The sequence below is a fragment of the Rhinoderma darwinii genome, chromosome 6, assembly GCF_050947455.1.
Source record: "Rhinoderma darwinii isolate aRhiDar2 chromosome 6, aRhiDar2.hap1, whole genome shotgun sequence".
In the NCBI taxonomy this organism is placed as follows: domain Eukaryota; kingdom Metazoa; phylum Chordata; class Amphibia; order Anura; family Rhinodermatidae; genus Rhinoderma; species Rhinoderma darwinii.
The window spans coordinates 121,258,412-121,274,626 of record NC_134692.1 but is presented as its reverse complement, the minus strand read 5'-3'; the positions used below and the strand labels follow the sequence as shown (position 1 = coordinate 121,274,626).

The 16,215-nt window shown below is 42.6% G+C and overlaps 1 protein-coding gene and 1 long non-coding RNA gene across 5 annotated transcripts in view; one reads left to right on the top strand and one right to left on the bottom strand.

Annotated features, from left to right (window-relative positions):
* Positions 1 to 16,215, bottom strand: part of LOC142655731 (uncharacterized) — a 188,257-nt gene that overhangs the window by 141,432 nt on the left and 30,610 nt on the right. The window lies entirely within an intron of this gene.
* Positions 1 to 16,215, top strand: part of SDR42E2 (short chain dehydrogenase/reductase family 42E, member 2) — a 39,100-nt gene that overhangs the window by 13,476 nt on the left and 9,409 nt on the right. Inside the window, exon 5 of the mRNA XM_075830229.1 lies at positions 996 to 1,071. Coding sequence (XP_075686344.1) covers positions 996 to 1,071 — 76 coding nt within the window. The remainder of the gene's footprint in view (positions 1 to 995; positions 1,072 to 16,215) is intronic.

Sequence of the window (16,215 nt, the reverse complement as noted above, 5' to 3'; positions counted from 1 at the left end):
GTCTTCTCTCTTCCGACGCCAAGGTTGAAGGACCTGTGGGTGACGTCATCACTCCCAGCCAGCTTCTTTCACTGCAGACACAGCGTGACGTCACCCACAGGTCCTTCAACCTTGAAAGAAACACGTCTGATTTGTGTGCTGTGGGGAGCTTTATAGGGAGTCAGACTGTCAATTCAAGATGCTAAATAACTCTCAATCTTCTGTCCAATGGGATTAATGGAAACGTAACCCTTTCTGACGACCAGGAAATAGATAGATATATCTACATACATATGATATAGGTAAATATATATAAAAAATTACAAAAAAGTTCGTTTTTTTCAAATTTTTGGTGATTTGTCTGCTCATCGTAAAAAATAAAAACATGGAATTAATTAAACTAATCTAGAAAATGTAAGTTTTGCAAAAAATAAATAAAAAATTAGTTGTGATAGTCAAAGGGGTTGCAAAGATATTATCGTTTAAAGAAGTGAAGATCAGAAATGGAAAATTTGACCTGGACACAGGGGCATCAATGATCCTTGTTCATGAAAGGGTCAAGCAATATAATAAGGAGATGAAAATAATGAACACTTTTTTTTTTTACGGCATTAGTTTTAGAGTAGTATAATATCAAACATCATGCACATAGCCGTATTACAGCTCCCTTTTGTATGGAGCTAAAATACGGCTCCTATTGTAGTGAATGAGGTCTTAATCATACTTCTGTAAGCCTTCGATTTCATACGGAGGCATTTCCACACAAATCCGACAAAAAAAAGTGTCATGCTCCGTTGAATGTTTTTTATATGGGAATGATATGTGATAGAATAGATCACTTATTGGACTCTTACAAAAATTCTGGCAAGTGTCGAAATAAAAAGTCACGCTGATATTTAGGGCATGCACCACTGTAGTATCTTATATCCCATGCTTTATATGATTATATTTCTGTAACATATTATATAAAATCATATTTAGCACTTTATTAATATTGCTTGTTCTTTATTTTTCAGCAATTGGACCATTATTCCAAGACAAAGACCATTGCTGATCAAATGATCCTGGCAGCTAATGAGTCGCCACTTAAAGGTAAACGTTCTGCTTCGTTAGCCAAAACAGAATATAGTATTTCAATATTTTTTATAGTTAACCTGTCACGATAAGTACACTTTAAACAAGACCGTCAGTACACAACCTAGATCATGGGGCTATTCCGATTAACCCTTTATATACATCATCTCTACAGCCCCACGAACTGGAGTGTGCCAGTGTAATTTAGCCTGCCATCATTCAAAATCATGAGGCTGGCGAACCTGTAAAAGGAATCTTACAAATGCCTTAAAAAACAAAGCCGAGTTAAATAACACAGAAAACAGAGTAAACTACTAGTAATAGTAATGATAATGAGCCTGTATATTGGTGAACAGGTGGCTCCCCCCCCCCACACAAGGACTGAACTTCATTGGTGCCCAGTAATAAGGAGATATTTAGCATTCTACTAATGAAATGTTTTATACAATGTGTTTTAATCCAGGAGGTTTATACGGAGAATCTTACAATACGTGCCTAATGCATTATACAGTATAGAACCATATTCTGAAAAGCTAAAAAAGTTTATCAACCTCTGATGACCAGTGGTTTATTAAAACACATTCCCTCATGGGGGTTGTTTTAAAGGTGGCGATCTGCCTTGCGACCTATGGAATATATATATATATATATATACACGCAGAGATAAGCAGCACTCTGCGACAGATTTCAACACGGTAATGGGTGCAAGCAGGTAATCCAGATCCGTGGATTATAAAACATAAACGAAAGAAATCCCAAAAAGTATGTGATTTATTCAGTCAACAGCTGCAACGTTTCCGTCCTGCTATAGGACCTTTTTCAAGCATAGTGACACAGCAATACATGCAGGTATATAAGACATGTGCCTCATTACCATAATGAGGAATCATTAACATAGTGCACAGACAAAATATTGTACAAGATATAAGTAAACTCCACATTGAGGCCCTTTGGTTTTAATGATTCTAGTAGAAAGATCCACTTTAATTCGCATTTATGTAATAGTTTGGACCTATTGCCCCCCTATCCGGACTGGGGATTTGTTCCAATATCATGAATCTAAGATCTTTTTCTGTATGTCCCAGATCTGCAAAGTGTTTTGCTACCGGTAAATCAATTTTTTTCTTACGTATGGAGTATCTGTGATTGTTCAAGCGACTCTTGAAATCACAGGAAGTCTCACCGACATATAAAAGTGAACACGGGCACCACAAGACATATACTACCCAGTCAGAGTCACATGTAAGGAATTGTTTAATCTTGTGTTCTCTATGTGTGCGTGGATGTACAAAGACAGCGATTGGTGAGTGGCCTGATAGCTCTGCCCCTACACATATGGTCACATTTTTGATTAATATGATAATCAGGTTACAATAAGCTTGTTTTTAAATGTATGTTTATTTTTACACTGGATTTTATCACTGTACACAGAGTTTACAATTGTAGCATATGTTTTTTATATGATTATTTATATCTTGTACAATATTTTGTCTGTGCACTATGTTAATGATTCCTCATTATGGTAATGAGGCACATGTCTTATATACCTGCATGTATTGCTGTGTCACTATGCTTAAAAAAGGTCCTATAGCAGGACGGAAACGTTGCAGCTGTTGACTGAATAAACCACATACTTTTTGGAACCATCGGAGTTCTATCGGATTTCTTCCGTTTATATATATATATATATATATATATATATATATATATATATATATATATATATTATATATGAACAGCACATTGAAACAAAATGAAACAAAACATGTATACAGGTGCAAGTACGCTTGTGACTACAGCACACAAGAAAATGGTGACAGCACTCTGCGAACACTAATGCCACCTAAGCCACTAAATATAAATAAATATGCATTACTGCTAAATCTACTTACAATAGGGAGTTTCTTAGCGCAAATTTTTATCAAATTGTGTGGGCCCTCCTGCCACGAAAAGGCGACCTCAATGAGGTGGGAACCTACACTGCACATACACCCATACTGGTCATGATAAGCTCATTGCCTATACAGGGTAGTGTCAGTCAGGCCTCATGCACACAAACAAATTTTTTTCCTCCCGCAAATACTGGCGTAAATACGGGTACTTTGTCACACGTATTCGACCCGTATTCCACCAGTATTTACGGACCCGTTTTCTCTGCAAAATTGCATTGCACTAATCGGCAGCCCCTTCTCTCTATCAGTGGTGGATAGAAAGAAGGGGCACCCATTTGGGGCAGAGTTTCCGCAGCGACCGCTGCAGCCTGTGATCGGCCTGTGATTGGCTGCAGCGGTCACATGGGATGAAACGCCATCCCGGGAGGCCGGACTGGAGGAAGAAGCAGGTAAGTTAACTTTTAATACTATTAACTCCAGCGGTAGTCACTGTCCCGGGTGCTGAAAGAGTTACTGCCGATCAGTTAACTCTTTCAGCACCCTGGACAGTGACTATCCCCTGACGTCGCCTAGCAACGCTCCCGTAATTACGGGTGCACACACGTAGCCACCCGTAATTACGGGAGCCCCATAGACTTCTATGGGCCTGCCCGTGCCGTGATTACGCCCTGAAATAGGACATGTTCCATATTTTACAACGGCCCGGGCACCTTCCCGTAAGCAGACGGGAAGGTACCCGTGGCCAATAGAAGTCTATGGGCTCGTCATTACGGAACGTAATTACAGCTGTTTTTACGTTCATGTGCATGAGGCCTTAGGTGTATAAATAAATACTCCCAGCACTAGATATGACCACATCCAGCAGGGGGAGCATTTAGTTATATAGAGGACAGGGAGGACTATGACACTACTTCATTCAGGTGAGGAAGATGTCATGTATCAGGTAGCAGAACCCCTGAGGTCTCAGCATCTTCTGACCTCCAAGGAGGTAAGATTGTGAGTGGCTGGAGATTGAGTCTATCTCAGGTCAGATTCATGATTTACTGCAACATACATATGGTTTAATTTCTAAAGAGAATTTTCTTAATTTCTTATCTAAATTTCTTGACACCTTACTCCAGTGGGTAGAAAGTGACATTATAAAGTGGATTACTTGCTGTCGGCACAATTGCCTCTAATAGTTTTGTCAGCCTAAGACCTTCTAGCAGTCACCTGATACACTATGCTGAAATAATTCATGACAGACCCCAGACATTTCCATAGTCATGAAGTCAGTTCAGTACTTGAGCTGTTCAGAGCAACGATAAGGTTAGAAATGCCACTGTACAACAAATTAATGTAAAGTGCAACATGATACCAGGTGCACAGGTGAGACCAGGATAAATTAAGCTGGGGACATGTTACAGTAAGATCTCACGTCACCCGATATCCACACACGCTGTGGTATTGATACAAGAATTCTGCTACTGACAAAACTGGAATATTTAAAAAGTGTACTGTATTTTATACCCAGAAGTGACGCATGCGATGTTACCTGTCGTCTAATATTCTTACAAGAAAAAAATCTAACATAATGACTTCTGTTCCACGCACTCCTCCCTGGATCTCCCTCCATTAGCAAGAGGGTAAAACAAACAAAACAAAAACAGTTACTTGGGCAAAGGTACAAACTTACTAAGCAGTGTACGCCAGGTTTTTGCTAGTGATGTGTGACATTTTAGCAGTAAAACTTACGACTTGCCGAGCGACAAGAAAAGTGGGCTTGGTATATAAAGGAGTAGGAGTAGGAAATAGTGTCCTATACATGTCACTCTAATAACTGTCTGTTATAGCATTTAGTCTAAAAAGACGTTATAATAAAGAGCGCATAATCTGTAAATTACAAGAGAAGAGTCCTGAGATGAGTCCAGGTGTACTGGCCTCGGCTTCATCACAGCACTGAGCATGTGCAGGATGCCATTTATATACGGTGTTTCCCGAAGCCCGAGGAATGGGCTGTGACTGGGCCAGCGTAGGTGTGAACCCTCCTTATCACAAAGGCATTTCCCTTACTCCGGGGGCAGAGTCTAAGGGAACCCCTTGGTCTTCACCCTATAATCACTGTACAGGGATGTGAACTTTGCTGGGAGGAACCTGAGGTCATTCCCCCCGGAGTAGTCTCCCTCGGTGACGGCTAATGTTAATAGAGCAGAGTGGTCTGGAGAACAAGCTGCGGAGGTTTGTTACGGTATACTTAGCTATAGGTCAGGGCAGGCAGCAGAGATTCATTGCAGTAAACTCGCAGTAAACGTAGCCAGAGGTCAGGGAAGGCACGGAGTGTCAAAAACAGGCTAGTTCAGTACACAGTTAGACATGTCTTGACATTAGGGACACTTGGAATAAAAAGGAACATAAGGGAACCAAATTGCACTGGCAATGTGTTCCACAGATTGAAGGCCTTTAAAAGTCCAATAATTTTGTCTGCCCTTGAGGAAAGCAAGTGTCAGCACACTGGGACCCAACGCAGAGCGTCAGCAAATAGGGCGGCCTCTAGACGCTGAGGCAGAAGCAGAGGAGCGGCGTGGGACAGAGGAAGGAGGGTGCCGACCACAGGTAAGTGAACGGTGGGGAGCAGGGGACGCCGCACAGTGCTCACATTATTATAATTTCTATTTAAACAAAATGCTAAAACGGAGAGGTTTGAAAGGTGCATGCTTAGGATGCTAAACCCTAGCAGCATATCGACATGATGGGGGTTTAGTGCCCTAAAATCTAGTGACGGGTTCTCTTTCTCTAAAACAGTTAAAAATGCACCAAATTTATTAAGAGGTTTTTTTAATTACATTTTGCGCAAATCACAAGTGACGATTTTACTTAGACCAGCATAAAAAAAATTAGTTGTGGAACTATATCTATCACTGGAGGGTGGAAGCCATCTTGCTTCCTCAACATCGCTGGACCAGATCTGCTGCATCGTCCGCTAAATGTAGGTGACACATGCAGCTCTTCATTAGAGATAGATCTGCATGTGTCAGCCAGCAGCCAGTCAGAATTACTATACAATAGCAAACAACAAAAACCTGCGCCATTTATCAGGAGATTTTCCTGATAAAGCGGGCAGGTTCAACCCGAAATGTTGAGCTCTTTTAATGGATATTATTTTTTAGGTCTATTTCTAATAAATTACAAGTTGGACTGTTGGATTATGTCTCCATGATTGGAAACTCCACGAACCAGCAGTCGAGTATTTATATCTTAGGAGTTTTACATTAGTACAAGTACCAGTGTCTAGTGCGGAGGATCTATTTTCTCTTGCTTAAACATTGCGATGCAATGGTCTAAACATTTACAGCTCGAGAATGAGAAAATGGTAGGGTTAAAAAATTGAGGACTTTGCAACTTTGTATTTTTATTAAGTAAGTACTGTATTTTTCGGACTATAAGACGCAGTTTTTAGCAAGAATAAATCTTGCTAAAAAGTCCCTGCGTCTTGTAGTCGGCAGTCAAGGGACCCGGCAGCGCCGGGCCCCCTGACCGCTCCTTACTTAACCCCTTCCTGACCCGTGATGTGTTAGCACATCATGGAGTGGGGAGGGAATGATGTATCGAGCGGGGTCATTCGCTGAGCCCGATCCATACACTGCAGGTGTCAGCTTCTGACACGCTGCTCTAACGGCCAGGAACAGCGATGGCGCTGTTCCTGGCCGTTTAACTAGTTAAATGCCTCGGTCAATAGCGACCGCGGCATTTATAGTGGTTTTCCCATGAAGGACATTTATGACATATCCACAGGATATGTCATGAATTTCAGATAGAAGCGGGTCCCACCTCTGGGACCCGCATCTATCTGTAGAACGGGGTCCCCTAAACCCCGTTCTATCTTACCTCTTACCCGGCTCCACTGTCTACCGGCCACTTACTGGTTACATGGTCGAGTTACGGAAACAGCGTAACTCGCTGAGCTACGCAGTTTCCGTAACTCCCATAGAACTAAATAGTAGCTACGGAAACAGTGTAGCATGCTACGCTGCTTCTGTAACTGCCATTCACTACTATGGGAGTTACGGAAACAGCGTAGCTCAGCGATTTACGCTGCTTCCGTAACTCGACCATGTAACCAGGAAGTTGAAAAAAAATAACCTTTTCCCATTTGTCCCCAAGCACAATGTAAAAATAAAAAAAATAAAAAGTGGTATCGCTGTGTCCGTAAAAGTACGAAACTATTACAATATAGCATTATTTGACTCACACAGTGAACGGCGTAAAAAAAAAATACATTTAAAACCCCAGAATTGTTGTCTTTTGGTCACCATAGCGCTAAAAAGAATGAAATAAAAAGTGATTAAAAAAATCGTATTGTTTGTCTTTGTTGTCGTGTCACCCTCCCTTGTCGGTCTCGTCCTTTTCGCCACTGCTTTAGCGCATTTATTAGTTTGCTCCTTCTGAGTGAGGTGGTGATGGCACAGTTGAAGGTTTGTACCTTTAATGCTAGGGGGCTTAATGTCCCGGAAAAACGCTCGCAGATATTGTATAACATGCACAAAGAGCGGGTACATATTTTGTTCCTACAGGAGACTCACTTTCAGGTGGGCCATACACCACTGTTTACGAATCGATATTATCCGGTCTGGTTCCACAGTGCCAAACCGGAATCCAAGTCCAAGGGCGCTAGTATATGTATTCATAAGTCACTTTCTCATAAAACCATGGATGTCCTTGTTGACCCCCTAGTGGTCGGTATGTTTTTCTCAAATTGTCCATTCGGAATAAGATCTTCACTTTGGCTAATTTGTACCTCCCCAATCAGGATCAGGCTCGAGTGGGCCGATTGTTTTTGAGGAAATTAGAGGAGTTCACAGAGGGCGTTTTAATTGTAGGGGGTGATTTTAACTTAACATTCGATTCCAGACTTGACACCTCCTCGGGCTGGTCTGCTGTTCCCAAGTCGCACTTGGGGGCACTGAAGACTGTGATGCATTCCATGCAATTGATTGAACTGTGGAGGATTCTGAACCCTCAGGTAAGAGAATATACTTACTTCTCCCCACTGCACAATATGTACAGTAGGCTAGATGCCTTTCTGGTTAGCCACCACTTGCTTACCTGGCATCCTACTTCTGAGGTGGGCCCTATGGTTTGGTCGGATCATGCCCCTGTATTTCTGACACTTACATTTCCTAATTCGGTGCCCAATTTCCAGTCTTGGAAAATCAATGATAATTTACTACTTGATGCAGTGTGCGTGTCAGCCCTTAAGGACTCGCTCACCGGCTTTTTTGAGGTTCATGCGCATTAATCTACTCCCTTGCCGCTCCAGTGGGAGGCGCTGAAGTGTGTAGTTAGAGGAGTCCTGATACAACATGGGGCACGATTGAAGCGGGAAAAAGGGGTAGCTATTGCGCGTCTCCTTACTCAGATACGGGATTTGGAATCTTGTCATAAGCGTGTTCCTTCCTCACAGATTTTTGCAGAACTTACTACAGCGAGAGAATCATTACATTCTCTAATAGATCAGTCACACGCTTGGTTCAGGGATCGGATGCGGAAGCATTCTTACGAATTTGCGGACAAATGTGGCAGGTCTCTGGCACGGGTACTGCATCCCCGCACACAAGTGTCATACATCCCTAAAATTGCATCTCCCTCATGTGGTGAGGTTCATGACCCGGTTGGCATTACGGATTGCTTCAGACAATATTATTCGGCCTTGTATAATCTCAAAGGCCAATTTCATGATATGCAGGCTGATGCGTTACGGGATAAAATTGACCGTTATGTTCATGATACTGCGTTGCCGTCCTTGGAGGATGGGGAGGCTTTGGGACTCGAGAAAGAATTTTTGGAATCGGAAGTGGAGCGTGCAATTGGAGACTCTCCCTTGGGCAAGAGCCCAGGACCTGATGGGTTTAATAATAAATTCTATAAAACATTTAAAGATCAACGGGCTCCTTTTTTGACGAAAGTCTTTAACTCTGTGTCTTCCTCCTGTCCCTTTGCGCCTCAGTCCCTCGAGGCTCACATTACCCTTCTACCAAAGCTGGGCAAGGATCCGACTTCGTTCGCAAACTTCAGGCCCATATCGCTGATTAATGTAGATGTAAAGCTTTTCGCGAAATTGCTTGCCTCTCGCCTGTCGCCGTTATTGCCTGGCTTGATCATGGATGATCAGGTGGGGTTTTTACGCGGTCGGGAAGCACGGGATAATACTAACAAGACCCTTCTTTTAACGTCATATTTCCAAACCCGTAAGATGCCGATGTGTTTACTCTCGGTAGATGCCGAAAAGGCTTTTGACAGGGTGCACTGGGTCTTCCTTCGCAGTGTCCTGACGCAGGTTGGCCTTGGTACCACTATGGTGGATAGGATTATGGCAATATACCATGGGCCTACAGCTCGTGTTCGAGTTAATGGTCTATTATCTGACTCGTTGTCTATTACTAATGGAACAAGACAGGGGTGCCCACTCTCGCCTCTATTGTATGTTTTGGTCATGGAACACCTGGCCGTGGCACTGCGGAGCAACCCTAATGTTAATGGCGTATGTGTTGGCGCACAACACCACAAACTGGCGCTATATGCCGATGATCTCCTTGTGTACATTACGACTCCCATGATTTCCTTGCCATCTTTGACGGGGGAGTTTGAGCGCTTTGGTCATTTAAGTAATTTTAAAGTCAATTACTCTAAATCGGAGGTCCTTAATATATCACTGGATGCTCCTCTGGCTGCCTATCTCGCTCGGGTTTTCCCATTTAAGTGGCAATCTAAATCCTTAAAATACTTGGGTGTGCAGATCCCCACACAACAGTCAGATTTGTTTGCCTTGAATTACACGCCCATTCTGCAGCATACCTTGAGGGAATTGGTGGCGTACGGCGGGTACCGCATGTCGTGGTTTGGGCGTATTAACGCGGTTAAAATGGATATATTGCCCAAATTCCTATACATCTTCCAGACCGTCCCTATTGTTGTACCAGCGGGTTTCTTCCAGACCTTACATAGGGCCATAACTAAATTTGTATGGGGCTCTTCTAAGCCTCGCATTCGTTTTGCTGTCCTTAGTCGGCCGAAAGTGGAGGGGGGCGCGGGTCTGACGGATTTTAAACACTACCATCAAGCTGCGATACTTATGAGAGTGGTGGATTGGTTCCGCTCGGAAACGGGTAAGCAATGGGTGCGCATGGAGAATGCTATGTCTTCCCTCGCATTGTCCCCTCTGCCTTGGTTGTCGGTCCTCCAGCGACCAACGTCTTATCTGCCTTTCCTCACACGTCAGTTTCTTTTGGTTTGGGAACAGATCATTGGTACTTCGGACCTTGTTCACCGTCCGGGTCCTCTGACTCCTCTCTTTGATAACCCTTCCTTCCCTCCGGCGGTGGGTGTAGATACATTCCTCTGTTGGGAGAGAGGGGAGGGTGGATATTTAGCTGAAACCCTTACACCTGATTGTGCAATATTGTCGATGACTGCTGTCTCTGAGGCCTGCCCGGGGAGACGATTAATATGGTGGCCCTATTTTCAGTTACGTTCATATCTTTCTTCCATGGGTGATTGTCTTGGGTTGCTACAGGATAAGACTCCTCTGGAACACTATTTGTCATTGGATACTGCTCCTTCTCATGTGTTGTCCTATTTACATGGGATCCTTCTGCCTAGGTATTCTTACTGTCAGTTGTCATTCACTACAGCATGGGATGAGGAAATGGGGGTTCGATATTCTGAGGAGGACTGGGGAACTTCTTTCTTTCTAGCTCACAAATTACCAACTTCTTGTTTTGCTCAGGAGAAGAATTACAAGATGCCTTGTTGCATAGGATATTTCCTGATGTACCTGCTGATTGTTGGAGGTGTGGGGATGCTCCTGGAACTATGTTGCACATTTGGTGGGATTGTCCCAAGATTTGTCCCTTCTGGGAAAAATTTTTTGATCTGGGTAACAAGCTTTTTAGCACTGAGGTTCCTGGATCACTCCCACACCTCAAAAAGGGTGTCTTTAGGCATTTTTTGACCGCAGCGAGAACGGTAATCCCTCGACATTGGAAGTCTAGTACGGTGCCTTCCTTGCAGGAATGGGTAACGGAGTTGAACGGGATTATGAGGATGGAGGAGTTGATGTCCGTTGATCGGGGCAAATCTGCACTCTTTGTCCAAACTTGGGCAGTATGGTCTGGATTCCGGGGTTGTGCTGATCTGCCTCTCTGGTTGGATGGCCTCTTCTGAACTGCTTATATAGCTAAACTTGGTGTGTGCTGACCGTCTGTTTCCCTTTGTTGTCTTGTGTGTGTGAATTTACGTTTAAATATGCACTTATACGTGCCAATTCCTATCTAATTGTGGGGACTGGTTTCCCTGAATATTGCACTACTTCTACTGTGAACATGGTACTGTTTCTTGCCATTGAATGTTATATTGATGCTAAACTTTGCCGGTTGGGAGGCTACCTCCTACTGATGTTCATATGTTTTTGTAATATTTCTACGATGTGAAGTTAATATATTGCACTGCGTGCAAAATTTTTTGCAAATTTGTGAAACGTTGTATATGCTCTATTATATTTTCAAAATAAAAATCTTTGATAAAGAAAAAAAAAAATCGTATGTGCCAAATGCAAAAAAAATGTGGTAATAAAAATTACAGCTCGTCCTGCAAAAAAATAAGCCCTCACACTATTGAAAAATTTAAGTTATGGCTCTCAGAATGTGGTGAAACTGAACAAATTATCTTTTTTAGCCAATAGTTTTTTCTTTGTAAAATAAGTAAAATATGATTTTTTTTTTCCTATTTTCTGTTGTCTAAAACCTGGCTGCATCTTAATAGTCCGAAAAATACGGTTCATTGTCCTAGATCGTAGTATCACATGTATAGTGCATTCTAACTTTTAATACAGAATTTTTTACTTTATGGCATACCACAACTCTACCTCTTGAAAAACTAGAGATTTTTTATCTTCCATTGTAGATATGTACTTATCACTTGACTGATGTTTTGTATTAAAGGGGCTCTGTCACCACATTATAAGTGGCCTATCTCCTATATAAGGAGATGGGCGCTATAATGTAGGTGACAGTAATGCTTTTTATTTAAAAAAACGATCTATTTTTTACCACTTTATTAGAGATTTTAGATTTATGCTAATGAGTTGCTTAATGCCCAAGTGGGCGTATTTTTACTTTAGACCAAGTGGGCGTTGTACAGAGGAGAGGACCAATCAGCCTCATGCACTCCTCTCCATTCATTTACACAGCAGCATCGCGTTCTTACTAGAACACGATGTGCTGCCACATATACAGACATTAACGTTAATCAAGTGTCCTGATAATGAATATACATGGTAAAAAATGAAAACATTTTTACCAAAAGTTTTTACTCACCTCATAACCACTACGCTATGGTTGCGTTTTCCAATGCGTTTTTTAAAATGCTTGACTGATGCAAAATGTATATAATTCATCCAAAAAGCTGTAGGTGCTCGCAGATCCTCCTGAACTGATCCTGTGTCGACTGCAGGCTATTGAAGCAAAAATGATGTGTAGAAAAGGCAGATCCAGCACTCGAGTATTAAAAGTCCAATTTTTATTTAGGTCATTTTAAAATAAATAAAGATTGGACTTTTAATACTCGAGTGCTGGATCTGCCTTTTCTACACATAATTTTTGTTGCAATGAATATACATGACCTCCAGCCTGGACGTCATGTGTATTCAGAATCCTGACACTTCTGAATCTTTTCTGTGATATTTCCAGCAAGGGAAACGAAATCTCGTTTAGATTGTAATCTCGCGAGATTATGCGTGGTTTGCTGGAATCTCACAGAAAAGATTCAGAGGTGTCAGGATTCTGTTTTCAATAGTTTTTTATTGAACATTTTTGTAATATAGCAATAACACAGACTCGCAGAGTCTCAGCAATTGAATAACAACAATACAATCAAAGAAAGTATTAGACCAACATGGCCCGTGTTTAAACCCACATTACATGACTGTCATGATGTCAAAACTCCTACAAAATGTAGATCATATAAATGTAATCGTAGCAAACATAGGTAACTATCATTGACATCACATTGCTTTATAGAGGCCCATTATATGACCTCTGGAAAAGAAAAACACACAATAACAAATAGATGGAGGGGGGGGGGGAAGGTACAGGAAAGAAGGGGGTCGTAACCATCTCTATGTGTTACAAAAGTGTACGATTCCTTCAGGGGGCCCAAATGGCATCAAATTTGTCTAACGTACCAGATAGTAGATGTGATAGGCGGTCATTGACCATTATCCATGAGATCTTAGCGATCAACATATCCATAGACAATGTAGATGATCGCCAAGCCCTGGCGATAGTAATTTTAGCTGCCAAAAATACATGTTGGACAAATTTACGTGTGCAGACACGAACTGCCGGGATGGGACCACACAACAGTGCCGTAGTTCCATCATTGGGGGGTTCGACTTGAACAAACGTGTTAATAAGCGGGTAGACCTGGTTCCAAAAGGCGACAGCTATTGGACATTCCCATAGGATATGCATTAGCGTGCCCTCCGGGCACCACACTGCCGAAAGCAATGCGAATCAGCAGACGAATTAAATCGAGCTATACGAGTGGGAACCATATACCACCTCATCAATACCTTATAACCCGCCTCAACCAGGTATGTGTTAATAGATCATTTCGAGGTCAAACACGCCATCTCCCTCCACTGCTCCAAGTCCATCACAGAGTCTAAATCCTGCTCCCATCGAGTCATATAAGGGAGTTTACCCACTGGGGTGACAAGATCAGAATATATCGTAGATATCTTCCGCCTTGTACCAGGGAGCCAACAAAGCCTTTCAAAAGTGGTCAATGTACTGATTTCCCCCAACTTGGATTTCCAGGCTAACAAGAAATGGTGTATCTGCATATATCTAAAATGCTCCGATGGGGGCATCGAGTGTGAGTCCTTAAAGTAATCCAAAGTTCTAATATCCCCCCCTACAAAGAAATCTTTGATCCTGTAAAACCCCTTATTAAGCCACCAGCGAAATTCTATACTGCGCAGACCCTGAGGAAAGGCAGGATTACACGTGAGAGTCAGAAGAGGATTATGGGGTGATTTGATATGAAATTTCTTTCTAAGCGAGTCCCACAGCTGTAACATCTGAGAAAGCACAGGGGAGAGAACCGGAGGCCTAACTGATGACTCCATCCACAATAACGTTTCTAGTGGGAAACGAGCACATGCCGTTGTTTCTATTTGTGTCCATTGAGGGCAGTAGGGCCGCACATAAATATCTGTAAATTGCGGCAGTCGCACCGCATGGTAATAATGCTGAATATTAGGAACACCCAGGCCCCCCGCTATTTTTGGAGTGAATAGAGTTTTCCTCTGTATTCTCGGACGTTTAGAACCCCAAATGAAAGACATAATGAGTGCTTGGATCAGTCTAAGCGACTTCTGTGGGACCACGATAGGGAGCATGCAAAAATAGTACAGCAATCTGGGCAGAATCGTCATTTTAATTAAGGCAATGCGACCAAACCATGAGAGATTAAGAGGGGACCATCTAGTGAGATCTGCAGCTATTTGTTTGAAAAGTGGAGGGAAATTGTCCTTGTAGAGGGACTCTATAGTGGGTGTTAATTTGATACCTAAATACGCCAATCTACGCGCATCCCAATGAAAATCAAAATTAAGTTGTAGTAGTTTAACTACCCTATCCGGTAATGTAAGATTCATTGCCACCGACTTGGTACGGTTAACCTTAAGCCCAGATAGTGTGCCAAACTGGTCAAGGATATAAAAAAAGATTCGGCAAGGAGGTAAGGGGAGTCGACACAAATAATAGAATGTCATCTGCAAATAATGCACATTTATGTTCAACTCCCCCCACCTTCACTCCCCGAATGTCGGGAGAATTCCTGATGAGATTGGCCAATGGCTCAATAGCCAGCGCAAACAGGGAGGGCGAGAGCGGGCATCCCTGACGCGTTCCTCTGTGTATAGGAAAAGCTCCTGACAAATATCCTCTAGAGTTTATTTTCGCTATAGGTAGGCGATATAAGATTTTAAGAATAGACAAAAAGCTGGAACCGAAATCCATCCTATCAAGGACAAAGAACAAATATTCCCAGGATAACGAATCAAAAGCTTTCTGAAGGTCAAGGCTTAATAACATACTTTGACGTCCAGAAGTACCATCCCATCCCGAGCGGACTGCTGAGATAATATCTACAGCCCGTCTCGTCTGGTCCTCCGCCTGGCGAAAGGGGATAAAACCCGCTTGATCCTTATGGATATAGGAGGGAAGGAAAGAATTAAATCGGACCGCCAATATTTTTGTCATAATCTTAAAGAGGCTCTGTCACCAGATTTTGCAACCCCTATCTGCTATTGCAGCATACAGGCGCTGCAATGTAGATTACAGTAACGTTTTTATTTTTTAAAAACGAGCATTTTTGGCCAAGTTATGACCATTTTTGTATTTATGCAAATGAGGCTTGCAAAAGTCCAAGTGGGCGTGTTTAAAGTAAAAGTCCGACTGGGCGTGTATTATGTGCGTACATCGGGGCGTTTTTACTACTTTTACTAGCTGGGCGTTCTGACGAGAAGTATCATCCACTTCTCTTCAGAACGCCCAGCTTCTGGCAGTGCAGATCTGTGACGTCACTCACTTCCTGCCCCAGGTCCTGCATCGTGTCGGCCACATCGGCACCAGAGGCTACAGTTGATTCTGCAGCAGCATCAGCGTTTGCAGGTAAGTAGCTACATCGACTTACCTGCAAACGCTGATGCTGCTGCAGAATCAACTGTAGCCTCTGGTGCCGATGTGTCCTCGCTCGTCCGACACGATGCAGGACCTGTGAGTGACGTCACAGCGTGATCTCTCGAGAACACGCTGTGTGTCTGCACTGCCAGAAGCTGGGCGTTCTGAAGAGAAGTGGATGATACTTCTCGTCAGAACGCCCAGCTAGTAAAAGTAGTAAAAACGCCCCGATGTACGCACATAATACACGCCCAGTTGGACTTTTACTTTAAACACGTCCACTTGGACTTATGTAAGCCTCATTTGCATAAATACAAAAATGGTCATAACTTGGCCAAAAATGCTCGTTTTTTAAAAATAAAAACGTTACTGTAATCTACATCGCAGCGCCGATCTGCTGCAATAGCAGATAGGGGTTGCAAAATCTGGTGACAGACCCTCTTTAAGATCCACATCAAGAAGGGATATTGGACGGTAATTGGCCTGATCTGTATGGTCCTTATGAGGTTTGGGAATAAGATGTATATAAGCTAAATTTGAGAAAGGAG